At 44.5% G+C, this 26,382-nt stretch overlaps 4 protein-coding genes across 52 annotated transcripts in view; 2 read left to right on the top strand and 2 right to left on the bottom strand.

Annotated features, from left to right (window-relative positions):
* The first annotated feature begins 377 nt into the window (after window positions 1-377).
* On the top strand, window positions 378-6,140 carry RNF39 (ring finger protein 39). Its single transcript, XM_063665967.1, has 5 exons — window positions 378-393; window positions 550-1,191; window positions 2,932-2,954; window positions 3,162-3,253; window positions 4,717-6,140. The coding sequence occupies exons 2-5, from the start codon at window positions 625-627 to the stop codon at window positions 5,295-5,297; spliced, it is 1,263 nt and encodes a 420-aa protein (XP_063522037.1). The 5' UTR covers window positions 378-393; window positions 550-624; the 3' UTR covers window positions 5,298-6,140.
* On the bottom strand, window positions 6,080-9,251 carry PPP1R11 (protein phosphatase 1 regulatory inhibitor subunit 11). The gene is made up of 3 exons (XM_054492977.2): window positions 8,932-9,251; window positions 7,712-7,820; window positions 6,080-7,306 (listed from the first exon to the last, which is right to left on the bottom strand). The coding sequence occupies exons 1-3, from the start codon at window positions 8,998-9,000 to the stop codon at window positions 7,104-7,106; spliced, it is 381 nt and encodes a 126-aa protein (XP_054348952.1). The 5' UTR covers window positions 9,001-9,251; the 3' UTR covers window positions 6,080-7,103.
* A 2,266-nt stretch (window positions 9,252-11,517) lies between these two features.
* Window positions 11,518-15,185, bottom strand: POLR1H (RNA polymerase I subunit H). Of its 2 annotated transcripts, none has more exons than XM_063665966.1 (5): window positions 15,035-15,185; window positions 14,724-14,878; window positions 14,376-14,476; window positions 14,060-14,169; window positions 11,518-11,744 (listed from the first exon to the last, which is right to left on the bottom strand). In XM_063665966.1, the coding sequence occupies exons 2-5, from the start codon at window positions 14,866-14,868 to the stop codon at window positions 11,720-11,722; spliced, it is 381 nt and encodes a 126-aa protein (XP_063522036.1). In that variant the 5' UTR covers window positions 14,869-14,878; window positions 15,035-15,185; the 3' UTR covers window positions 11,518-11,719. The 2 variants fall into 2 exon arrangements, with proteins under 2 accessions (XP_063522036.1, XP_054348954.1); XM_054492979.2 differs by having other exon boundaries at window positions 15,000-15,181.
* The window catches only part of LOC129039306 (putative uncharacterized protein ZNRD1-AS1), an 86,998-nt gene continuing 75,716 nt past the window's right edge, over window positions 15,101-26,382 (top strand). For 12 of the 48 annotated variants that reach the window (XR_010126641.1, XR_010126629.1, XR_010126632.1 and 9 more), the window contains exons 1-2: window positions 15,101-15,284; window positions 18,210-18,285. Coding sequence is in view for 8 of the 48 variants with exons in the window: in XM_063665963.1 (XP_063522033.1) it covers window positions 15,236-15,284; window positions 18,210-18,285 (125 nt within the window). In the remaining 40 variants the exon portion in view is untranslated. Of the gene's footprint in view, window positions 18,033-18,209; window positions 18,286-18,682; window positions 21,941-26,382 lie in introns of those variants that run through there. The other 36 variants (XR_010126637.1, XR_010126639.1, XR_010126633.1 and 33 more) reach the window with 14 other exon arrangements.

Raw genomic sequence — 26,382 nt, 5'->3', positions numbered from 1 at the left:
AAAGAACCAGAAAGAGAGACTTACGAAGAAAGTAAGGAGAGGCCCTGGGAGCTGGCCAGAGGTAGAGCTGAGAGAGCTCTGCCCCGACTCCCTGAGGCTGGAGTGTGAGCGCCTGCTCCCCACCCCTTACCCCAGAGCTGCAGAATTCCCTTAAGCCCTTAATAGGTAAGGAAGGAAGATGGAAAGGCGAGAGGCACCGGGAATGAAAACCACACATCAACACTCAGAGGCTTGCCAAAGCCACACAAACCAGGATCTGTGCTTCCGGCCCCCAGCCCCCAGATGTAGGTGTGCCAGCTACCTGGAATGACTCACACCTTGGCAATGTGGGCGCACATGCCAAGAGTGAGCCTGGGCACCCGGCCCATGCGCGTACCACAGGCGGAGGGGAAGGTAAAATTGGGGCTCTTCGGGGGGTCACAGAGGGCTACCCTCCCCACACAGGGCTACCCCGTCCCAAAGCGCCCTCTAGTGACCGCCTCCTAGGCTCTGGGAACCAGGTGTACTATTCTCCCCTCCCTGCTCCCCCAAACCTTACCCGGGAAGCAGGAGAACCAGATGAGGCGTTACGCAAGGCCTGGTGTTTACCTCCCGTGGGAGCCTCCTCCCTCCCTATAAAGCCTGATGTGGTGGAGAGATTTGCCGAGACTGAGACTCTGGTTGAAGAGAGAGGCAATCCCAGGAGAGGGGCGGAAAGCGGCAAAAGTTAATGCGGGAGTCGGAGAGAAGGGCATCTACACAGCAAGCAGCAGTGGCGGCCCGCCATCTGCGCGCTCGAAGGCGGTCACGGTGGTCGCGGAAGGGGCGGCGTCCAGATCCTGGCTTTCCATGGATGCGCCCGAGCTGGGACCGGGGCTGGTGGAGCGTCTGGAGCAGCTGGCGACGTGTCCTCTGTGCGGGGGCTCCTTCGAGGACCCGGTGCTTCTGGCGTGCGAGCACAGCTTCTGCCGCGCGTGTCTGGCCCGCCGCTGGGGGACTCCGCCGGCGACCGGCACCGAGGCTTCCCCCACCGCCTGTCCCTGCTGCGGCCTGCCGTGTCCCCGCCGCAGCCTGAGGTCTAATGTGCGGCTGGCGGTGGAGGTGCGAATCAGCCGCGAGCTGCGAGAGAAGCTGGCTGAGCCTGGGGCTCGTGCGCGGAGACGCCGAGGGGGGCGCATCCCCACCATGGGCTGCCTGGACCTGCCCGGAGAGGTGAGGCTGGGCGCGCGTCGCGGAGTTGTTGGTGGAAGCGGGAGGTTCCCGGAGAAGCCGGGAATGGCACGTCTGGAGCCGGAGGCCCTGTGGAAGTTTAGGCAAAGGATGGGGTGGGGAGAGAAAAGCAAAGGATGAGGCGGCGAGGACCCTGGGTCCTCAAGGTGAGAGGCGCCCGGAAGGACGATGGATGGAGTTGACACTTGGTCCACAGCGGAGGAGGCTGGACGGATGCCTGAGCCTTGTGAGAGGGGCTGGAGAGAAGAGACTGGGGAGGCAGAGAAGGGGTACTGGATAGAACGCGGAGAGCCCTGGAGTCGCCGCGAAGGGCACGGGAACTGCAGAAGTTTTGGCGGGGCAGCCGCAGGCGCCCGCGAGGAGGAGAGCTGGCGGAGGGGAGGGAGCGGCGTACGGAAGGGGGAGCCGATCCAGGTGAGGGTGAGGAGGGGTCCTGGGAGGATGGTGGGCGAGAGCAGAACCTGCTTAGAGGGGCGGGAGCAGGAGGCTGGGCTGGTGGGTTGGGGACGGAGAAAAAGCTAGGGAGGAGGGGACTGACAAGAGGATGGAGGAAGGGAGCAAGGGGTTGGGGCATATCCAAACCTCCCCGTAGCGTCGTGGGGGTTGGGCCCGGACTCTGGCTCAAGCTAAGCTGTGTGTTGTTTGTTATTGTTATTTCGGCTCCTCCCAAGGCCCCAGGCAGGAGCGGCCACGGGTGGAGGCGAGGTGCGGGAGAACGGCCGCTGGGGCCTCTGGCTCCTCTCCACATCCCAGTCTTACCACCCATCTACCCCCACGCCTCTCCTGGGCCCCGGCTCCTTGGCCACTAACCAGCCCATTCCCTTGCCCGACCCCCGGGGCGTCTGGGACTCCTGACTGGCTTCTCCCCAGCAGCCAAGCTGGTCTTGGGTCTTGCTTCTGCCCTTTGAAGTCTTCATAGACCTAATTAGTCTGAGTGTAATTGGCACAATTAGGCAAATTGCTTCTCTCTCCCCCTCTCCACCATATCGGCCTGCTCCAGCCATCAGCACTAGACAGTGAAGTGGAGGGGACAGGATCCCAGTGTTTGGAGGGGAGCATCCAGTGCCCTCTCCTGGCTCCCATACTACTCCGTGGATCTGCTGGGCCTTTTGGGACACATTCAAGTCTAGCTGCCTCCCTGGCCAGGGTCCAGAGACACAAAGCAAAGGGCCCAATAAATGCCACTGGGTTTTTATTGCAAGAGGGGAAGCAGCTTTATTGTAAGGCTTTTATGTACCAACTCTTAGCCCGAGGGCTCTGGGTGTGTGTTTGGTCTGTGTGATGGAGGGAGGAAGGGACAGATGTTTTTCTGGGATGCACTGGGGAAGGTGGATAAGGATGGAACCGCTCAAAGAGACAGAGAATGGGACTGAGGAGGCAGCAAGGAAGGCAAGGGCTCTGAAGACAAGAAATAGTCATGGACGAGCCTGGGAAAAAAGAATTGAGAACCCTTGGGGAGTGGAAAGGGGGAGGACAGTGGGGATGCAGTTAGGAAAATGAGGGAAAAGTGATGGGGTGAGAGGAAGGAGGGATCATGAAAGGTGAAGGAGGAGAATGAGAGGAAAAGGAGCACAGGGGGTAAAGAGGTGAGATCACTCTGAAAGGTGAGGAGGGACACTGCCAACTCAGACAGAACTCACCTGAGGAGGGGAGAGATAGGGAAGGATGCCCCAGGGAATGAAGCCCAGAGCTCACATCCATGTTTGTTTCTGCCCATCCTAGGATATGAGGAAGACATGGAGACGGTGAGTTCCACTTTTCTGTTCCTTCCTTTTCTCACCAGCTGCCATAGCCATCATGTTCTCACTGGGCCCACACCTTTGTTCCCACTAATAGGCAGGTTTTCTGGGGTATAGCCTCATCCCTTCTTCCTCCAGAGATGTGAGTGGGGTATGTGTGGGGGCATTAGGAACAGAGGGGTGATTTCCTGACCCTTCCCCTCATCTGTCTAGATTTGAAGTCCCAACACCCAAGTCATCTAATTCAGAGGATGATCTCCCTGAAGATTATCCAGTGGTCAAAAACATGCTTCATAGACTGACAGGTAAGGAAAGAAGAAGGGAGGGAGGGGAATTGAATGACAGTCTGTGTTAGATTGTCTTCCTTTTAGCCCTAAAAAGTGATCAGGTCTTTTGATGTCTGCATTAGTTTCCTAGTACTGCTCTAATGAAGCACCACAAAGTAGGTGGCTTAAACAACAGACATTTATCTCAAAGTTCAGGAGGTAGAAGTCTGAAATCAAGGTGTCAGCAGTGTTGGTTCCTTCTGAGGGCCATGAGACAGAATCTGTTCCATGCCTGTCTCCTAGCCTCTGGTAGCCTCACATGTTCTTTGGGTGATAGGTCTGCACATTTTCTTTTGTATGCATTTGTCTCTGTGTCCAAATTTCCTCTTTTTATAAGTCAGCAATGTGGATTAGAGCCCACCCTAATGACCTTCATTTTAACTTGATTACCTGTGTAAAGATCCTGTTTCAAAATAAGGTAACATTCTGAGGTTTGGAGGACTTCAACCTATCTTTGTGTGTGTGTGTGGAGTGGGAGAGGGCAGAGTTCAGCCTATAACAATGTCTATCCTCGATTCCGCATATTCCAGCCATTTTCCCTCTTCCTTTTTCATACATTCAAACAACAGATCCCTGAAGATTAGGTGCCTCTCAAAAATCTCTGCTTCCACCACCTCTCGTCACTCCTCTCTGGAAGGGGGCCCCAGCATCTCCTTGACCCTTCTTTCCTCACTCACTCCCAAGAAGAAGGGTGCCTCTACCCTACTTTAAACTGCCTAGAGAAGATGGTCCACCCTCTTGGTCATCCACCATCTTGCCCAGTCCAGATTGCTTCTGGCACCCCTAATCCAGAAATTTTTCTTCAAAGAACCCCATACATATAAGGCCAATGGTTCTTTTTCTGGTCTCTGGCTATCACCACCTGCTCTCCTCCTCTGCCCTACAACCCCTACAGAAATAGGCCTGTCCACCCAACCCCCCCATTCCTGTAGGTGGGTGGGCTGGTTTCTCAGGATACCTTGGATTCCTCCCTGTGCCCCTCCCATCACTTGAGGTTCCAGTATCAGTATGACTTTCTCTTTAGATGTACCTTCCCCATTTTGCTGACCCAGCTCCCATGCCCCACCCCAGATGCTACAGATTGAGGTATCAGTCCTTACTCCTCCCTCGAAGTCAGATCAGCCTCACTCTTCCTCCCCCAACCCCACAAACCAGACAACCTCTCATTTGATCTTCCTGCTGTGCTCCCTGCGCTGGGCCAGTATGATCCTTCCCCAGGTCCAATTCTACAGAAGTGGTGCATCAGTACAAGGTCCGATATTGCCCAGGCCTGCTCTTCATATGCCTTCCTCCTTTTTGGTCCTGCAGCCGCCTTTTGAGCTGTTGTGGGGTCACTAGCTCTCGGTCTTTTACGTGATCTTCGTTGACTATTCTCCACCCTACCCCGCCTGCGATTTAGCAAACTCTCTCATGAGGTCCTCTCCCTGCCTCCCCCTCTCCAGCCGACCTGACCCTGGACCCTGGGACCGCACACCGCCGCCTGCTCATCTCCGCCGACCGCCGAAGCGTACAACTTGCCCCACCAGGGACGCCCGCGCCCCCTGATGGCCCCAAGCGCTTCGATCAGCTCCCAGCTGTGCTGGGTGCGCAGGGCTTCGGGGCCGGCCGCCACTGCTGGGAGGTGGAGACTGCGGACGCCGCCTCCTGCAGAGACTCTTCTGGGGAGGATGAGGACGACGAGGAGAGCCACTATGCAGTGGGCGCGGCCGGGGAATCAGTGCAACGCAAGGGCTGCGTGAGGCTGTGCCCTGCGGGGGCCGTGTGGGCCGTGGAGGGCCGCGGCGGCCGCTTGTGGGCCCTCACGGCACCTGAGCCCACCCTGCTGGGCGGTGTTGAGCCCCCGCCGCGGCGCATTCGCGTGGACCTGGACTGGGAGCGGGGCCGCGTGGCCTTCTACGACGGCCGCTCACTGGACCTGCTTTACGCCTTCCAGACGCCCGGCCCCCTGGGGGAGCGCATCTTCCCGCTGTTCTGCACCTGCGACCCTCGTGCTCCGCTCCGCATTGTACCAGCGGAAAGCTGAGTCTCGTCTCCAACTAGAAGTTTGGCCCGGCCACTGGCCCTGCAGCTGCTTTTTGGGCGTGGAATTCCCCACTCATTTCGGGGAACACATTCACACGCCCATTGCAGGAGTATTAATACCAATCCACATTTTCCCCCCAAAATAATGAGACCTCACCTGGTCTCCACGTTTCCACATCCCTGCTCAAAACCAAATCCATTCCTGCCTTCTGGCTCTCAGAATCTTCTCTCCCCTACAGCTACTACAGTACTTCCTAACTGACTTCTCCCATTCAAACCATTCTAGGCCTGCAATGGGGAACAGGCCCTCCTCATCAGTACTGGTAAAGTGACCATGTTTCCTACATAGAGGCTCTGCTGGTCAAATACTTGACTCCTACTCTTGCCTCTCCTAGCTCCAGAAGGGCTCAGGGCCTTCCCCACAGATCTAAGGACTGGGCTACCCTGCCTGTCCACTGAGGTTTCTTCTAAAACAAGAGGCTCGACTCTGGTCTGGGCCCTGTGTCCCTCTGGGAAGCTTCGTACCTCTTTTGGGGAATCTGGGGGTGGGGAGGGACAAGCTAGTTCCCCAACCTCCTATGACTGCTTTCTATGCTCACAGCCTTTTTTTCCATAAGAACCTTCTTGAAACTTCTCCCTGCACATACTCACAGAAAGGAACCAATGGTGCTATTTCCCCTCTCTCCTCCTCAACCTGGAAATACTTCAGACATCTCCAAACTCATCCTTGTGTATAGTCTCACACCCTTCCCCATAAGTATAAATGGGCCCATATTTAACACATTTTGTGATTTTGGGTTATTTATTTTGTGCATCTGTGGCAATAAATGAGATCTCAGTGGTGGTATGGATTTGACTGATCTCTGCAACTGTGTATGGCAAAAGGACCAGAAAATGAAAACCAGATGCCAGTAAGGGGCAGAGAGGGCCAAGAGAACTGAACATCCGGGCTGGCAGAGAAATCAAAGTCTAGGAAGTAAGAGGTAAGAGTGTACTACAGGGGACATACCCCAATCTCTTTGCTCCCTCCCTCTTCCTTCCTCTCTCAGAGGCCCAGGTCCCTGGGACTATATTGGATCTGTCTCTGAAGCTGAAAAACAAAAGGCGGAGGAGATAATTGGCTCTAAATGACCAATCTCAAGCCAGCTTTGTCAGAAATCCTAAATCACAGGAGAAGGGTAGGAAGAAAGGATATGATTATTTCTTGTTCCATTTTCCTTAAGAGGTGAGAATGACAAGGACCTCTTTTCTAACTCTTCTTGAGGGCGTGAGGAGGGTTAGCAGGAGGAGAAGGGCTGGGAGCTCTGAGGTCTCCTGTAAGACCTCATATCTCACAGGCAAGGACTAAGAATTAGGATTAAATATTTTAGTGGGATAGCTCTAAACCAGGATTAGCAAGCAAAGTTAGGGCGCAAATTCCTGGAATCTGACTGGGACCCTGGCAGTGAAAGCTGGGATGTTGAAAACCCAATTTAAGTGTTTGCTACTCATGTTGAGAGTACAGGGCCAAGATAACTAGATCCCAGGACAGGCAGTTTGGCAGTGAGAACAAAAGGAAGAGACTGGGACCAAGGTGTCTAGATCCCTCAAGAGAGAAGGGTGGGTATTGGGAGGAAAAATGAGGACTGGGGGAACCCAGGAGGCTGGGTTCTGGAATAGCAGCAAGTCAGAATTCCAGGATCTCTGTTCACCTCCTCTTCCTCTTCCCTCTATCAGGCAGAAGAGAGGGAAGGAGGGGGCTGGAGAAGTAGCCACATGGATACATTCAGGGCCAGACAGACACAGGAATGGTGGAGGAGAGAGGAATTTAGTGCTGCATTGGCCCTGGTGGGGGCTGGGAAGGGTCAGGAGGCTGGGGAGGGGTGGTGGGGGTCGGTCCTAGGGTTGCACGACGCCGTCCTTTGCGGTGGCCACGTACACAGTGTGTATGACCACAGCCCTCTTCTTCCTCCTCATCACTTTCCGTGGAGCTCTCGCCAAAGGCCCGAGGTTTCTCATAAATACAGCAGCCTAGATTTAGAGGGAGGAGCCCAGTTAAAGAGGAGGAAGGGTAAGATATATAGTCAGTTCCATTCCCACTCAAACTCAGCGAAAATTCCTATTTTCTCCTACCTTCCAGGATCCAGCTTCCCTAGGCCCACCCTCTGGGACTCAGGCCCCACCCCTCTTGTCCTCTTAGAGAGCCACGAATTCAAAGCCCCACTTCTCCCACCTCTGACACTTCTTGCTGTCAGACCTAGGCAATTCCAGTTCTAGCCCTTCCCTACCTCTTTCCCTGATACCACAGAACCACCAAAAAAGTGACAGAACTATGAGCATCTGGGGGCTTCTGGAAAGCCAGTGGATATGAATAGATACAAGATATGCTGAAGGGAGCCAGAATTCCAGGACTACCGTGGGCCAACAATTACTCACATTTTGATGAGCGGCGGCCCATGTGTTCATTGTCCACAGTGTCACTTGTCCATTCCACCTTTTTCTCTGGCTTCCGTTTCCGAAGTTTGATGGTAAGGCTCCGGTTCTCCTAGAAGGTTAAGGATGAGCATACCTATCTAGTCCCCTCCTACTAACCTTTCCCCCTCCCTCCCAGGGAACCTCCTCTCTTTTCTTCTTCAGCTCAATCAGTACCATAGACATAGCACCAGAGGAGCTGAGAGAAGATAAAGCAGAACAGGTCTTTGACCTCAGATAGTCCCTTGAGGAATAAGTATTATTTCCTGTTCTTATACCACCAGTATAAGAGAAGACACAATTCCTAACCTAGGGAAGGTCCCAGCAACTCTTCAAAGGAAAATATAATCCTTGCTGTTTCTCTGTCTTCCTCCCCAAATCATCCTTGGTAACATTAATACATGAAAATTATTTTTCAGTCCCCAGCACCTAATCTTTGATCTGCCTTCCTTTTTCCAGATCTCCTATTCTTTTTCCCATTAAAAAAACAAACAAAACTTCTCTCATTCTCAAGCTCCAGCCCTCTCTACCTCTTATCCACCTATTCTCTGGCATCCTGGCATCTCTAGTAGCAAGTATTACTAATCTATTAATTACTAAACTCCCTTTAATCCAAGAGTATCAAGCCCAATGCAACCTTCTCCCTTTGAAGGCAACTTAACATGTTTTTGGATAAATAATTCTTGTTTCTCCATTTACATCTTTGCTCTCTGATTTCTCAAAATACCTCTTTTCATCTCCTTTTCTTGTTTCCTCATTCCTTCCACTTCCTTTTACATTCATCCATTCAATAAATATTTATTCGAATATCAGTATTGATAACATTGATAAGTTGGCCTCCAACCATGCTTTCTTACACTACTTTTGATTTCCTCCCAACATCTTCCTGGCTCCTTAATCTTCAATTTCCCTTTCGTTTATTACTTACACACATAACCACCCCAAGCAGCAACACCTATATCCTAACTGTACCTCCCTATTACAAGTTCCTTGACATGCCTCCTGCACCATCTCTGCCACTCCAAATAGATCCAATACCTTCCGATTCTCCCAGCCCTAGATATTCAACCCCACACCTCCCATATACCCAGGCCCAGCTCCTCCAACAACTCTTCTAATCCCTGTCCCCTCCCTCCCAGTATCTCCCAGACCCCTAAACAGCACCGCCCCCCCGCCTTTCTCACGGGCTCGGTTGTCACGGTAACCGTTGTCTCAGTGACGGTCTCGCTCAGCCCAGCCCCTGCCTCGGCCATGGCTAAGGCTCAGGAGAGGGAGGAGAGGAGGAAGAGGGATGAGACACCCTTCCCTTTTTCTGTCGCTGAGGTCTAAGAGAAGCGGTATCGAATTCAGAGTGGTAGCCAGGATCCTCCACCTTCTTTATTCCCCCTCCTCCTGGGCCTCCGCTTCTCCACCCCTGGGGATAACCTGGCCAACCCCACTTCCGGCTCGCCGCTTCCGGGTGTGACGCATACTGCAGTCCCCCTTTTTCCCTTCCGCGGCACCAAATGCGTCAAAGCGCAGGCGTCGCTGGATTAGTTCCGCCGTAACGTGACAGCGCGCAGGCGCTGAAAGAAAGAGAAACAAATTTGGCGGAAGGGGTGTCACTGCGGGTGTGGGTGGAGGAGGGAGAGTCAGGGGCAGCACGCGTACTCACAGCCTAGAGGGAGCAGGAGGGGCGCCCAGATGGGTAGGGCCGGGCCAGACGCTGCAGAGTGGGTGTGGCGAGGGCGGAGTTGGGTGCACCAAGCTGAGTCCTGCTGCAGATTTTCATTTACCTTGTCTGGGTAGGTGGACCGGCGAGGAAGCTTAAGGAGCAGTAGTAATGACCCTATCGTGGCCTATTTCCCTTTCCTTGTTGGGTCTGGGTTTCTCTAATGAAAACGGGACGTGGGAGCAGTTGGAAACACACCGAAGAGTCAAGCGATGTAGTTCTACCCCTCGCCCTGTGCCTGTAGGTGTTTGAGCAGTTCAGTTTAGTGCACGTTCAACGTGGGTTTTTTTCAGTCACTGTGCTACACCTTGAAGATGGAGGCGCGTAAGACGCTCAGACCCTGCCTTTTAGCTCTAGTAGGAAAGACAGGCATGCTGAAAACTAACAAAAATATGAAACACTGGGGCATTAACAAATGCCATGTCTGCTTTGTAAATCTGAATGTAGTTACATACTGCCAACATATTCATTCTCTCTGGGGTGATGAGTAGGATGAAGGAGAGAAATGGTCGTAAATTACAGTATAGGCCATTTTATAAAAATATATGCACGTTTCTTAGAGAGCAAAAGAAAGTGGTAAAACAAGAATCAGGAAGGCCGCCAAGTAGGTTTTTTTTAGAAGAGCAGCTTAAAAAGTTGTAGATGTGTGCACTACAGGAAATGGAGTTCTGTACCGCTTGGATCTGAGGGAGTGCCAGATGAAGCTTGACAGGTAGGCAGTGGTTATATGGAAGGACCTGTATGCTTTGCTAAGAAATTGAGTTTAATCCAATCACTGTTATGGGCCAGAGAAAGGCTTAAAGTAGGGTAGAAACATGAACAGGTTTGTTTCAGATTTCAGGAGTGGGTCAGGAAAGTCAACTGCCAGAACAGTTCAAATGTACAGTGGGGGAGGCTGCCCTGCCCATTCTCCAGGTTGCTGTGGGGGTCAAACAAGATAGCTATGTTTGAGAGCTCTGAATATATATAAAGGGCCACACAATTATATGATAATTATTACAGTAACTCCTTGATCACTATTTAAGCCAAAGAATGCGGGACCTGAGTATGCATTTGTTCCCCTTGAAAGTTTTTGGTTCAAACAGAAAAAAGCAAGATATAGTTCAGCATGTCTAGTATAGTCCATTAAAAAAAACCAAACACATATATAGCAACACACATATACAGAGCCACATACATATACACAAGCACAGATATACAGTATAATTTGGTTATCTCTGTGGAGTAGGATTCCTTGTGACTTTACTTTTGTCTTTCTTTGCATATAAGAATCTATTATAATAGATATACAATTCATTCTTGAACAACATGGGGGTAAGGGGTGCTGACCCTCTGAACAGCCAAAAATCCATATATAACTTTTGACTCCCCCAAAACTTAACTACTACTGTTGACCAGATGCCTTACCAATAACATAAACCGTTGATTAACACATATTTTGTATGTTATATGTATTATATACTGCAATCTTACAATCAAGTAAGCTAGAGAAAACATTATTAAGAAAATGATAAGGAAAAGAAAATATATTTACTATTCATTAAGTAGAAGTGGATCACATTTTCATGTTGAGTAGGCTCAGGAGGAGGAAAAGGAGGGCTTAAATGTGCTGTTATCTTATGGGTCTCAGAAGTAGAAGAAAATCCAAATATATGTAGACTCAAGCAGTTCAAACCTGTGTTGTTCAAGGGTCAACTGTGTATTGTATTTATCTCAATACTAATAAAATACTCACCTATAGTGATCACTTAGTGGCATTACTTAGTATCAGATTTTTTGTTGTCCAAATTTATATGCTAAAGAGATCTGGTTAAAATTTCTGTTAAATGTCTCACTATCCAAATTCCTAGTTTTTCTTAACCTAAACTCAGGAACCAAATAGATTTAAATAGTATGGCAATACTTACAATTGCTTTTTGTTTATATTAGCCTCATTCGTGACTCTACTTTTTTGTCCTAATTTTTCCCCCTTTTCTTTTTCATATAAATATATCTCTGTAAACTCATTTAAATTCCTTTTGGAATAAGACAGATGATAAGTAACATACATGTCAGGGTCTTATAGAAAAATATAACTTTAATAAGGAAATTCAACTAAGGGTAGGAGTACTCCAGGAACAATGGTAATCCCCACATGATGATCTGATTCTCTTCTGGGAGCAAAACATTGCAACCAGACTGGATGGACAAGGCATCTAAAAACCCAGTATCCTTCACCTTCCGAAAGGAGGGAGGGACTGTTGAGTTGCCCAGGAAAAAGGTCAAGAGTCTTCCTTCTCCTGGAACCTATGAGGAAAGAAAGGACTTGTTATATTCACCAAAAGATGAGTTTCTAGTAGTATAAGATAAGATATGCAATCAAATAATCAAGGAAGGACTTTTATTTGTGACACCATTGAGGACTGGCTCCCCTAAACAAACTTCCAATTCTAATTCCAAGACAAATAAAAATTCTGGGATTAAAAATATATCCAATGAATTATAACCTCAAAGCAAAGATTTCTTAGGACACAGAAAGCACTAGCTGTAAAAGAAAAAAAAAAGGATAAGCTGAACCTTATAAAAACTTAAAACCTCTGCTCATTTAAAGAGGGTTAAGAAAATCAATAGGCAAGCCACAGGCTGGGGAAAAAAAATCTTCTTCTTTTTATTTTTAAAATTTTTGTTTGGTAAAATGACAACCAGTGATAGGAAAAAAATACTTTTAAAAGATATATCTGACTATGAATATTTTTAATCCTTTGATGAGATGGCAAGAAAGTAAAGGCAATCTGCACACTGGTTAAAAGTTCTGTAAAACCAGAAATCCAGACAGTGAAGTTAAAACTATTGTCCCTATGAAACATGACAGTGACACTATGGTGCCCTTTATACTGTTGTGACAGTCACTGGAAGCATAGGAAATGAGGGACAAAATGTATAAGGTCTGATGGGAGATCCTGTACATAAATTTGGGAACTGCAAAAGGCTGCCCTTTCTTGTAAAAGTGAATAAGAAAAGAAAAAATTCAACTCTATAGAAGGGGAATTTGACTGTCTCAGTAGGTAGAAAGAGAGAAAACTCTCTCCTGAGAATTTCTAACCATAAGCTAGCCCTTACATGGATTTGCAGCTCAAATTCATACTATCTGTCTGCTCCAAAAAACATGAAGCCAAGAATTTATTTAAAGTAATTCCAGCTTGATAGTGCTTTAAGGCACCTAGAAAAGAAACACAAATGCTGAGAATACAGCACTCGCCCAAGGCCTCAAAGAATTCCTACAGTTCAAGTTCTAAAAAACTCGAATTTATAGTCAAAAATCACAAAACAAAGAAAAAAAGCACTATGAGAGAGACAGCAGAAACAAAAGACAGCAGCATCAGACACACAAAATCCACGGATATCAGAATTATGAGACATAGAATATAAGAACCATATTTAATATTTTAAATATATATTTAAAGAATAATAAAAGGAACAATTTAAAATACGATTAAAGAACTGAGAATTATTTAAAAATTAAGGAGATTTGAAAAGTAATTAAATAGAATTCAAAATAATAACAATAGTAAAAAATAATAATACTTGAAATAAACTGAAGACAGAATTAGTGACATGGAAGAGGGACCTGAAGAAATTACTCAGAAGGTGGCATAAAAAGAAAAGCAATTGAAAATATGAAAAGGAGGTGAGAGAAATGGAGGACAGAAGAGAGAAACCTCTTACTAGTAACTAATTCGAGGTCCAGAATGTGAAGACTGAGAATATGGGGGAAAGAGACTATTAAAAGAGATGATGGCTGATAATTTTCCAAGGTTGATGAAAAAAAAATCCACTCTCAGTTTCAGAAAGTCCAACAAATCTCAAACAGAATAAAAGAAAATCATATTTTGATATACTATAGTGACTGCAGAACACCAAAGACAAAAATGAGGTCTTAAAAGCATTCAGAAAGCCCATGTTCTCTAAACCATGTGTGACTAATTCTCTCCAAAGAAAGCTACCTTGACTGCGGTTGAAGACTGCAGTATAAGATGCTGACCACTAAACAATACCTGCTTCTTATGTTGTTGTTTTTTTTCTTCATTTCTTTTTAAATATCCTAAAAGTAGTTCAGGTGGTAATGCCTGTAATCCCAGCACTTTGGGATGCTGAGGTGGGGGGATCACTTGAGCTCAGAAGTTCAAGACCAGCCTGGGAAACTTAGAGAAACCCCATCTCTACTAAAAATACAAAAAAAAAAAAAAAAAAAAAAAAAGCCAGGCGTGGTGGCATGTGTCTGTGGTCCCAACTACTTTGGAGGCTGAGGTGGGAGGATTACCTGAGCCCAGGAGGTGGAGGTTGCAGTGAGCCAAGATTGCCTCACTGCACTCCAGGCTAGGTGACAGAGTGACACCCTGTCAAAAAAAAAATCCTAAAAGGTTTATTTCACTGGTAATAAAAAGGGTTAAAAAAGTGTAACTTAAAAAAATAAAAAACAACTACAAATCTCCCTATTACCAGAACTGCACAGAAATAAGGGATGGGACCAAGGGAAACGGCCATTTAGTACAAAAAAATAAATCACTGGATTTGTTTAGTTAGCAAACAGACTGAGCAGAGGGAGGGGAAAGGATACCCACTTGCAGTTGGTACAGGTGTAGAAGACAGTTTGCCCTTCATCGGCTGAACGCATCTGTCTGGTGTGGTACGCCATTCCTTCATGACCACATCGAGGGCAGCGCCTGTCAACCTGGGAAGAAACTGGTGGATTAGGGAGGCCTGGTCATATCCGCTTACTTCCCACAGGAATCAGGCGATCACGCCTCTCAAACATCGATGCTTTACATCTCTTTTCCCTCTTGGAGTTGGGCACAAAACTCTCCAGAGCTTTGCAATCACTCCTCCATTTCTTTCCTGCCCACCTTATGGAGCCAGTTCTTGATTTCATTAACTTACCACAGGTCCCTGGCACTCAGGCCCTTCCTCCACCGACATAGGCATGGCTGTCCCCAGTTGGTGGAACACAACTGAAGTCTTCACAACCTTCCCCTCAAAGTCTGCACAGGCAAGTAAGAACTGGTTATGGAGACAACCAGAGAGAGCTGACACCGGAAACTTCCCCTTTCCCCTGGCTGGTTAGGCCAGGAGGCCCTACATCCTTTCCCTCAGTTTTCATCGCTAGACCAAATGTACAACTGCCTGTTGTCCTGCTCTAGGATCCCCTCCTCAACCCAACCGATCTTGAGTTCCCCAAGCTTCCGACCCTGGGCCCTCCGCCAGGACCCCTGAGTACAAGCCTCTCACCCCGAACGTTGATGTTGAAGCCACAGCGAGTACAGGTGACCGTATCCTGAGCCCCGGGCAGAGGCAGGACCGAGCCGCAATCCGAACAGAAATCCAAGTCCGACTGAAAGCTGGAGCAAGTACTGGCGAGGTCCATGACAGACATGCGGTCAGGTCTGAGGAGGGAGTTGGAAGTTTATTAACAAAAGAAGAGTTCCTGTCCCAGAGGTCGTAACTATTCTGTCCCAGGACCTAGGAGTATATAACCCGAGCCCTCCTCCCACGCACGCCTCCTGCCTCTGCGACCAAGGAGCCGAAACGCCCGGAATTACCAGACAGCGTCGGGTACTAAAGGACTTGGAACCCTTTCCAGGGGCCGGCGAGAGGAGTTAATCAACTCCGTGGACTAGGGCACCAGCTCTGCGCCCGCGGCGGGGCAGCGAGATAGAGCCGGCTAGAGCGTCAGGCTTTAGCGCTGACGATTGGCTGTGACGTCATAATTAATTGCGAACCGTGTCTCGGGAGCCTTAGAGATGGAGACTGACGTGTTCCAAGGGAGATTGCGGCTCCACTTTCACCCTGGTACTGAGCGGTTGAGCACAAAATTGGTAACCAATGCTGCGCTTCCAGCAAATTTTCCCACCAGCACCCAATCCTGGGATATTTATTCTCTTTGTCTCACATCCTACAGGAACGCAGTCGCGGGGTATATCCCCCTGAAAAGCGTACTTTGCCGAATAATGATTTCTTTGGATTAGAGAACTACAACTCCCCTGGGTCCTGAGCCGGTATTTCCCTTTTGCGGCTGCACAGTAGTTAAAAACAAAGCTAAGTGTTCTGGGACGTATAGTTCTAGCGTTCCTTGGGTCCCGCTGGCGAGCGTGGGCTTTCTGCAGAGCGCAACCGGCCTCGTGTGCTTTGTGGACGGTTCACCGCGCTTGGAAAGGGGTGAGTCGCAGTCTTGAGGGACAGCAAGTGGTGAGAGTGAAGGCAGGAGGAATGCTTAGTCCCACGGGACGAAAGGAAGCAGTGATGAAGTGGGACACTTGAGAAGGGGCTCAGGACTTTGGAGGTGGTGGAACAGAAGAGCTTGGGGCTTCCCCTCCTTCGACTCCTGCCAGATAAGTGAGGCTAGCAGTGGTCAAGAAAGCTCATTAAGTAGAATTTCATAAGACGTAGGTCGAGTTTGGCTTTTAGTTGTGCCTGCCGCCTATCGAACTCAATTCATTATCGTCATCCGTTAAGTGGACAGCTGACGTTTCCCTGATCTTTTATAAAACATGAGAATAAGTATCTTTGGGAAATCTTTCTATTTTCATTAATCTGTAACTTATATCCCAAGTAGAAACTTTCCCTGAAGGGGCAGCTTGTAGTTGTTTACTAGTTTCCTGCTAGCCCTCCCACCACCATCCACTCTGATAGCTGTGCTAAGTTCCTTCATATAAAAGTTCTGGAGCCATCACTATTTTCTCCTGTGAAGGACACAAGCTGTAGTCGTTTCGCTGGGAGAGGCTCCCATCTGCCTTTCTCTGTAATAATGGAGAGAACACCATAGTGAAAGGGTTAAAACTCAGCAAACTGCTGAAGAGTGACAAGCCCTGTCACTTAACTGTGAAGTTGCTTGTTAGATTCTGTCTGTCTTACAAAGGGAGACGTGTTGTTGAGCTGATTGTCGTAGACAGTTTTTATTCTCACTTATCTGTGTCTCCTTTGAAAATGGAACTTGAAATTCTACCCTTCTCAGTTTTCTCTTTTTAATTTGAAAAACAGCCAACATCCCCTGTGAATTGCAGTAAAGGAACAAAGCATTAAAAGGCATATCCTTTTCCCAACAAAAGCTCACAGTCTATTCAGTAAAGTATTTATTGAGCAACTATGCCAGGTTTTGAGCTGAGGCTGAGCCTGCAAAGTTGAAATCTGTGTTCTCTGACCTCAAGGAACATGAAGGAATAATTAGAATATAATAACAGTGTGCTAATAGGTACAAAATGTGAGAGCCCAGAACATGCATATAAAGCAAACATATTTGTAAACTTCAGGGAAGACTGGGAAATGATTTAATAAAAATAGATACAATGTTATGGCAGATATTTAAAAAGATGCTCAGATATTATGTGTTAAGGATCATCAGCAATCAGCAAATCATTAATTTTGAGAACTTGGGATCACAGACTCTAATGTTAAGTATTGTGCTAGAAGCCATGTATAGAGAAGTAAAAGTAAGATGATCATACGTTTAAAATCTCAAAATAAGCTTACACAGACAAATAAGAATGTTCCTAAGAGGTCAGTGAGACCAAATATTTGATATCAGATCCTTTCCAACAATATAGAGGCATCTTATTTGTAGATATAAATTACAGTTTTCATTCCTTGTGAGCCTAAATTTCAGCATCAAAATGTTAAAAGTGATATGTGAATACAGATATCACAGTGTAAACCATGATTAATTTTCAAATGAGTTGTAGAATTAAAATATGTCAAGTATTTAGAGGAAGGGAAAATCACTGTGACAGAGTAGACTGGAAAGACTTTATAAGCAGGAGCTTGACCTGTGAAGGACAGATAGATAGAATTTATTGAGAACTTACCAAGCTCTTTACATCTAATTCATATTTGTTCTTTATAACCCTGAGAGGCAGATTTTTGTCTTACATCTCCATTTTATAGATGAGAAAGCTGACAGAAGTTACTTGCCCTGAGTCACACACCTAGGAAGTGGTGGAATTAGATTTCAGATCTAGCCCTGTCAGACTGTAAAGACCATCCTTTGAACTGTAAATGGTATAAAAGGCATACAGAGGAAATGCCAGGCATCCTCAGTGGCTTAAATACGACCTCACAGTAAACTCAGGCTAGACCAGGGATGACACATAAAAGTTGATAGTTTTCATTTGTGTTGCCATCAGCCTCCTCTATAAATAAACCCAGAGTAACCACAAATTCCCATCTTGAGGGGTTCAACAGGGAATAGTCTCATAATGGATTTAGAGTGAAGGATGATTGGCATTGTTAGGCAGGCAAGCAGAGGGCTGAGCAGTCAAATTAAGAACAGCATTTCAGAACAAAAGACTAGAGGGCAGAAATGCTGTATGTGCTGATAGAGTCAGAGAGGGCCCGGATCAAGAAACTGCAGGAAGAGAAAACTAGGAACCTAGAATCGTCTAGAAAACTAGAACCTAGAATCGTCTCAGAACACAGAGGAGGCTTGAGGACTGAGCAGACTGACATAGATGTACTTGGACAACACCTTACTAAGGAGCATGTCTCTTCCCACTCGCAATCCCTAATACGAGATTCACAATGGTTCACACTGAGTCCGCAGGAAAAGTATGCTTGTTCATATGAAAGGAAAGATCTTTTTATTAAAAGAGCGTTCATTATTTTCTATCATAGGAATGCAGTGGTTTCCCATGGGGGAAATGGCCCTGCTGTAGTCCTGCCTATTAGCAGATTTGTTCTGACACCTCCTACATTTGAATCTACCTTTGCTTTTTTATCTTCCAGATTGGCCTGGGGTACATCATCTAAAGATCCTAGGATTGCTGCAGGTCAGCAGTCTCCACTGGAAAAAAAGATCTTGGTAAGTAAATTATCTTCACATCATACAGTTTGGAACTACACAGAGAAGGAATCTCAGGTTTAAAATCCTTCTGCCCAAGTAACCCATTCAGGTAGTATGTCTACACTGGCAAATGTTACCCAGCTATATCCACAGTTGCAAAACGAAGTATCATTTTTGAAAACTTCCAACACCATACATTTTTAAAACTAGTTATTGATTTGTTGTGGTGAGTACTTCATACTTTCAGAGCTCCCAGGCTCACCTGGGAGTGATGGGAATAAAATAACAACTAAGCTAAAGTAAAGAGCATGTAGCTTTTCCTGGTGTCATTAGGGAGGGTGGGCTTGGCTCCTGTTTAAATGTGTTCAAAGGAAAAAGATGATCACATTATAAATTTCTGACTTCACTTTGACAGAATCTAGGTGGTGTGCATACAACAGCAGCAAGACAGTTGATAATTCAGAAATATCAGGAGGAGTGTGAAATACTCTGTAGGGAGCAAGCTGTTTCTCTTGACTACTGGCTTGCCAAAGCAGAGTCTTATTATAATAAAATAATAGTGGAAATGATGAAAGAAGAGACAGGCAATGAAATCAAGAAAAAAATGGAGGAGAAAACAACCCAAAGCGTAGAAGGACTAAAACAGTACTATTTGGTACCTGAGAGAGAGATGAAACGCATAGAAAGGCACATATATCAAACAGGAAAGGCTGGAGAATTTAAGAACAAATCATTTAGACAAGTACTACGACCCCTCAATGAAACAAAATTACCAAAAATTATGCCAGAAGGGCATGGTATCCAGAACGCACAGAGAAGAAAGCAGGTAAATGAGAGGGAACAGATGCAGACTAAGGATCACCAGGAACGCATGATTCGAGGGAGAGAACTTACAGAGCAAAGACTCAAGGAAAGAATCTTGAGAAGAAGCCAGAGCCAGCTACTTACATATGAGAAGCATGAGAGGGTAAAGAAAGGGATAAAGGAGTTTGAAAGAGTTATTGCTTATCCTCTTCTCCAACCATGCAGTAGAAGTCGGATTAAAGTGAATATTCTTATGGAAAAGTCTCAGAATGGAGAGAAGGAGAATACAATTGTGAAACCATATCAAAGAAAATTCTTGGCCATGCCACCGTTTTTAAGAAGTCAAATAGGAAAAATAAGAGATTAAAGTTTCAATGCTGTTATGATAAAATCATATCTCTTAAGTGAACCCTTTTTTTTTTAAATGCTCGTTCTCTCCAGGGTTCAGTGAATATTCCCATTTGTATCAGATACAGATAGATAGTTCTGGACTTGAAAATTAGCTTAACTATTTTTAGTTAACTTGCATTTGTTCAAGTTGCATATCCTTTCTAGTGTTCAGTGTCTATCTTTAAAATGGCAATAACAATATTTGATTGCATTTATGAAAGGACTATTGTTTTTGTGAAGTGTAGGTATGTATTAGTTGTTTCATAAATTAATTAGTTTCCCCACTTTGGAAGACCGGGGTTGGGCAATGGTGGTGAATAAAGAATTATTCTAATCTGCTTCTCTTATTCTCCCTGCTCCCAGCCCTCCAAGTTTATTTTGATGAGATTGCTATAGTTTAGTATATGGTCTTTAATATCATACCTTCATCAGATAACTACTAGCCAGGCCGTAAAAGTGTAACTTGCCCTGTACAATTTATTTGTATGAGAAACTTAATTTTGAGAGCCTCCTACATGCTAGGCATTATGTTAGTTACTGAAGGTGAATAAAGAGAAGTCTCTGCCCTTGAATAGTTTTCAACTAATGGCATAGATCGCTCTATAAACAGATAATGTAGTAAAGGTTACAATAGAAAGATACAGGGTGCTTTACAAAGGATGGATTCTAACCTGGCCCAGGTGAGCAGGGTGGAAAGGAGGAAGGTTAGGGAAGGGAGTATTATAGTCTCTCATATTTCTTCCAGCTCTTTTTGTCACTTTCTATCACCCACTTAAGCAAGACCTTCCTAATGCTTGGATCCACTCAGGGATAATCAAACTCAGCCTTTCTCAAACTCATGCCTTTGGCACTCATTGATAAATCAGAAAGCAAATTTATAAATTTAGTGAGAATTACAGTTGTCAAGTAGAATGAAATTTATGTTTTCTAGTCAGTTTATTTTCTTCCCAGATACCAGAAAGCTGGGAAAGCAGGGGTTCAGAGTTGGTAAGCAGAGAAGCAAATAAATGGAAATAGATGCCCTCAGGAATATTATGCTTAAGTTGTGATAATTCTGATGCCCACCTTGCTTTACTAGCAGAACACCCTTTACCCTGGATACTGCTAGGTCAGCCACTGATAGAAATGTTCTAGGTCTGTGCTCCTCAGTACAGTAGCCGTTGCTACATGTGGCTATTGAGGCATTTAAAATGTGGCTGGTGCAGCTGTGGAATGGAATGTTTAATTGAATTTCATTTAAATTTAAATTGCCACATGTGGCAAGTGACTACCCTGTTGTACGGTGCAGCACTGGATAAACATAACTCCTGTGTTCTAGACTCTAGTCCCACCATTAGCTTTCTGTTTTTGACAGTGTTTGCTGGTATGGTAGGTCTCTGCTCATTTTACATTACTATCAGTTTAGTTTCCTTTGTATTTCAGAGGCTCCCTAATCCCTTAAAGAGATTTAAAAATCAATGTAGACCACATCTGTGTGAAAATAAGATGGCTGAATTTGCTTTGATTGGAATTAGGAACTGGCTTCTCTTTGCTAGTTCTGGAATTTGGCCAGGATGCACATCAAAATCTCATTCCTACCCTCCTGATTTGCCTCATGGAAACTTTGTTGCTGTGTCTGTTCTCTGGTCCTCTATTGCTATGTCTCAGCTTTAGATTCTGTGTTTTGCATAGAAATGGATCATCAGAATGCAATAGGCAGAAGACTTAGAAGTGCAAATCAGTAGGGTAATGACAAACCCTTTGAGCTGAGTGGGACTGAAAAGTAACCTAACACATAATCTATTAGTAATTGTTTACCATGAAGGTTTTCAGTGCTGGACACATAAATTGCTGAGTTCAATTGCCCTCTTTCCCCTCCAAATCTAGCATAAAAGCAACTGGTGCTCTCAGGGCAATTTCACACCTAATATGACTGAGAATAAAAGAATAAAAGTCTATGTTTCAGGAACTCAGTTTGTCCAAACCTGAATCCATCATCTCTACCTCAAATTATATCCACCTTTTCATTTCTTTGCACTGTGTCTGCTTAAATCTTGAGTCACACTTAATGTTTTTTTTGGTCTTTTTTCTTTTTAATGTGAAATAGAATATACGATACACAATACAATATACAAATGAAAATGTATATTTAGAAGAACAGTAATAAATGTCCAGGTGCCCGTTGCTCAGATGAGAAATGGAACATTACTACATCCCAGGAGCCTCATATGCTCTCATTCATATTTCTCTCCCCTGCAGCCAGAGGCAACCACTATCCTGAATTTTGTATAACTGTCACCTAGCTTTTATAGATTTTACTGTCTGTGTATCCCTAACAGTTGCTTATTTATAGCCTTTATATAAATAGAATTATACTGTATATGACTGACTACTTTTGCTCATTATTATTTTTGGATTCATCCATGTTGATGTGTGACACTGTAGTTCATTTCCATGACATGAATATGCCACACCTTAATTATATATTCTGTTGATGTCATTTGGTTGTTTCCAGTTTTTGTTTTTTCTTTTAAAAGTGATGCTTAGATAAACATTCCTTTAACATGTTTAATCTTATGTTCTGGTGCCTGTGTACTAGATATATATAAGATATATAAATTGTGGTACATTTATTTGACAGGCCTGATCTTGGAGCCTGTTAGATTTCTGTTCCTTTGTGGTATTATGCCTGTAAGCCTGTTCTGTAGAGTCTGGCACATGCTAGCCTCTTAGTAGATATTTGTTCAAAGAAAGGACATTTGTTAACTGCTGGAGACAGAACTGTGTCAGGCAGAGCCGGGACCAAAATACAGAAATAGCTGATAACAGACCACTTTACCTTTTTACTCATCTTGTCCAGGTGCAATCATAGTCAACCTCTGTTTATGCTTATATTTCAGTTGAAGTACTAAAATATTTGTTTACTTAGTTGGTTTTCAGTGAGCTTCCAGTACAGGATTTGTTTCTCTTTCTGTCACTTTTCCCAAAACTTTCACTCCACTGCCTTCTAGAAAAGATCACCCACATGTCCTCTCCTCAAGGCACCTGCAGCATGAAAGTTTTATTTCTGAATAAAAGGGTCCCCAGAGAAGGAGACAAGGAGTCTCCTTTCAGTACGAGGTTGCTGGAGTCCCTAGAGGGTCAAAGGCTGTGTAATAACAGTTCCTTCTTGTCTGCTGGACAAAAGCTTCTGAGCCCTCAAGCACCCTGTGACTTAGTTCTGATAGAGTACTAAGTTTGGAAATGGCAGAGTGGGGACCCAAAACAAATCTCCCAATTCCAAATTCAGTTTTATCCAGCTTTTCAAATAAGATTAAAAAATGTTAATGTCTGTTGATTTGTGTGTGTTGAACCACCCTTGTATCCCTGGGATAAATCCCAATTAATTGTGGTATATTATCTTTTTGATATGTTGTTGGATTCAGTTTGCTAAAATTTTGTTCAGGATTTTTATGTATATTTTCACTAGGAAGATTGGCCTGTAATTTTCTTTTTTTTTTTTTTGTATTCTCTGCTTTTGGTATCAGGGTAATGCAGGCTTCATAAAATGAGTTAAGAAGAATTCCTTCCTCTTCAGTTTTTTTTTTTTTTAAATATTTTGAGAAGTATTGGTATTAATTTTTCTTTGTATGTATGGTAGAATTTGACAGGAAAGCCATCTGGTCCTGGGCTTTTCTTTATTGAGACACTTTTGATTAGTGATTGAGTCTTATTACTCATTATTGGTCTGTTCAAGTTTTCTATTTGTTCCTGGTGAAATCTCTACAAAAATTACAAAAATTAGCTGGGTGTGGTGGCATGTGCATGTAGTCCCAGCTACTTAGGGGGCTGAGGCAGGAGGATCGCTTGAACCTCAGGAGGTTAAGGCTGCAGTGAGCTGGTATTGCGCCACTGTGTTCCAGTCTGGATGACAAAGTGAGACCCTATCTCAAAAATAAAAAAAATTCATATGGAACCACAAAAGAGCTCCATCCAATAGTAAAGCTATAGTAATAGCTTTGTAACTATTATAGTAGAAACCAAATCATCATGGTACTGGCCTAAAACAGATACATAGACCAATGGAAAGAATAGAGAACCCAGAAATAATTTCATGTACTTACAGCCAACTGACTTTCAACAAAGGCACCAAGAAAGGACACCCTTTTCAATAAATGGTGCTGGGAAAACTGGATATCCATATGCAGAAGAATGCAGCTAGGCTCATATCTCTTACCATATTAAAAAATCAACCAAAAATGGATTAAAGGCTTAAATGATAGATCCGAAACTATGAAACTACTAAAAGAGAATATAGGGGAAATGCTCGAGAACATTGGTCTAGGCAAAGATTTTATGGTTAAGACATCAAAAGCATAGGCAACAACAAAAAAAATAGGCAGGTGAGACGATATTAAACTAAAAATCTGCACAGCAAAGAAAACAACAGAGTGAAGAGACCAACTGTAGATGGGAAAAATATTTTCAAATTATCCAACAGGGGACTAATATCCAGAGTGTACAAGGAACACAATTCAACAGTTAAAAAAAAAAAAAAAATCCCCTTAAAAATGGTCAAAGGATCTGAATAGAAATTTCTTAAAAGAAGAAATACAAATGGCCAACATGTATGTGAAAAAGATGCTCAACATCACTAATTATCAGGGAAATTTAAAGCAAACCACAATAAGGTATCATCTTACCCTAGCTAGAATAGCTATTATTAAAAAGACAAAAATGGTAGCTAGGATATAAAGACAAACTCTTACACACGGTTGGTGGGAAGGTGAATTAGTACAGCCACTATGGAAAACAGTATGGAGATTTCTTAGAAAACTGAAAATAGATCTATGTGATCCAGCAGTACCACCACTGGGTATTTACCCGAAGGTAAGGAAATCAATATATCAAAGGGATACTGGCACCCCCATGTTTACTGTGGCACTATTTACAATAGCAAAGATAGGGAATCAACCTAACTGTCCATCAGTGGATGAATGGATTAAAAAGATGTGGCATATATACACAATGGAATACTATTTAGCTATAAAAAGAACGGAATCTTGTCATTTCTACTAACATGGACAGAGCTGGAGGTTCTTATATTAAATGAAATAAGCCAGGCACAGAAAGACAAATATTGCATGTTCTCATGTGCGAACTTTAAAAAGTTGATCTAATCGAGGTAAACAGCAGAAAGATAGTATCCAGAGGCTGGGAAGGGTGTGTGTGTGTGTGCGTGTGTGTGTTTGTGGGTGTGTGAGGGGGGTGATGAAAAGAGATAGGTTAATGGGTACAAACGTACAGTCAGAAGGAATAAGTTCTAGTGTTTGATGGCACAGTAGGGTGACTATAATTAACAACAATATATTGTGTATTTCAAAATAGCTAGAAGACTTGTAATGTTCCCAACACAGAGAAATAAATGCTTGAGGTGATGGATATCCTATGTACCCTAACTTCATTATTAGATACTATGCGTGTATCAAAATGTCACATGTACCCCATAAATATGTGCAAATATTATGTACAAATAAGTCACACTGTACAATTTTTATTTGTCAATTATACTTCAATAAATCTGGAAAAAAAATAAAGTATGTGTGCAATCAAAGTTTTAAAGTATATTCCCAAATATGTGCAACCATCACTGCATTCAATTTTAGAATATTATCATCGCCTGAAAAAGAAACCCCATGCCCTATAGCTATTACTCTCTTATTCCCCCTTCCCCATCACCCCAGACTCTAAGCAAGAGTTAATCTATGTTCTACCTGTATGGATTTGCCTATTTTGGAAAATTCATATGTAAATATAATCGTATATGGTCTTTTGTGACTAGTTTCTTTCACTTAATGTTTCCAAGCATCATTTATATTATAGCATGTATCAGTATTTCATTGCTTTTTATGGCCAAATAATACTACATTCCATAGATGTATCACATTTGTTTATTTATCAGTTTATAGACATCTGGATTGTTTCTGTCTTTTGGCTAATACAAATAATGCGTCTATGAATGTTTATTTACAAATTTTTGTGTGACACATTTTTATTTCTCTTGGGCATATACCTAAGAATGGGTGAGTCCTATGGTATCTCCATTTTTAATCAGTTGAGCCACAGCCTGACTCCTTCCAAAGTGACTACATAATTACACATTCCTGCCAGCAGTGTCTGAGGGTTCTCATTCCTGCATATCCTTAAGAATACTTATTATCTGATGTTTTGATTCTAGCCATTCTATGGCTGGGAAGTGGTATCTCATTGTGTGTGTGTGTGTGTGCGTGTGTTTTAGACAGAGTCTCGCTCTGTTGCCCAGGCTGGAGTGCAGTGGCGTGGTCTCAGCTCACTGCAACCTCTGCCTCCCATGTTCAAGCAATTCTCCTGCCTCAGCCTCCCAAGTAGCTGGGATTATAGGTGCCTGCCACCATGCCCAGCTGATTTTTTCTATTTTTAGTAGAGATGGGGTTTCACCATGTTGGCCAGGCTGGTCTCGAACTCCTGACCTTGCGATCCACCCACCTTGGCCTCCCAAAGTGCTGGAATTACAGGTGTGAGCCACCATGCCCGGCCTTCATTGTGGTTTTAAACTGTATTTCCCTAATAATGTCAATCATCTTTTTTATGAACTTATTGGCTATTTGTATATCTTCTTTAGGGAAATGACTGTTGATATCCTTTGCTCATTCTATTTTTATGTATTTATTTAGAGATGGAGTCTTGCTCTGTCATCCAGGCTGGAGTGGAGTGGTGCGATCTTGGCTCACTGCAACCTCCGTCTCTTGGGTTCAAGCAATTCTCGTGCCTCAGCCTCCCAAGTAGCTGGGACTACAGGTGTGTGCCACCACACCCAGCTAATTTTTGTATTTTTAGTAGAGGCAGGTCACCATGTTGGTGAGGCTGATCTCGAACTCCTGACCTCAAGTGATCCACCCACTTCAGCCTCCCAAAGTGCTGAGA

Source organism: Pongo pygmaeus, chromosome 5, assembly GCF_028885625.2.
Source record: "Pongo pygmaeus isolate AG05252 chromosome 5, NHGRI_mPonPyg2-v2.0_pri, whole genome shotgun sequence".
Lineage (NCBI taxonomy): Eukaryota > Metazoa > Chordata > Mammalia > Primates > Hominidae > Pongo > Pongo pygmaeus.
This window is presented reverse-complemented; position numbering and strand designations above follow the sequence as displayed.

Excerpts from the sequence above, each read along its gene's own strand:
- RNF39 (XM_063665967.1), top strand. The coding sequence starts at position 625 with ATGTGGTGGAGAGATTTGCCGAGACTGAGACTCTGGTTGAAGAGAGAG. Across the intron at positions 1,192-2,931 it reads GCCTGGACCTGCCCGGAGAG|GATATGAGGAAGACATGGAG; the intron begins GTGAGGCTGGGC and ends TGCCCATCCTAG. Across the intron at positions 2,955-3,161 it reads ATGAGGAAGACATGGAGACG|ATTTGAAGTCCCAACACCCA; the intron begins GTGAGTTCCACT and ends TCATCTGTCTAG.
- PPP1R11 (XM_054492977.2), bottom strand. The coding sequence starts at position 9,000 with ATGGCCGAGGCAGGGGCTGGGCTGAGCGAGACCGTCACTGAGACAACG. Across the intron at positions 7,821-8,931 it reads TTACCGTGACAACCGAGCCC|GAGAACCGGAGCCTTACCAT; the intron begins GTGAGAAAGGCG and ends TTAACCTTCTAG. Across the intron at positions 7,307-7,711 it reads GGGCCGCCGCTCATCAAAAT|GCTGCTGTATTTATGAGAAA; the intron begins GTGAGTAATTGT and ends CTCTAAATCTAG.
- POLR1H (XM_063665966.1), bottom strand. The coding sequence starts at position 14,868 with ATGTCTGTCATGGACCTCGCCAGTACTTGCTCCAGCTTTCAGTCGGAC. Across the intron at positions 14,170-14,375 it reads CTGAGTGCCAGGGACCTGTG|GTTGACAGGCGCTGCCCTCG; the intron begins GTAAGTTAATGA and ends GTTTCTTCCCAG. Across the intron at positions 11,745-14,059 it reads TACACCTGTACCAACTGCAA|GTTCCAGGAGAAGGAAGACT; the intron begins GTGGGTATCCTT and ends CTTTCCTCATAG.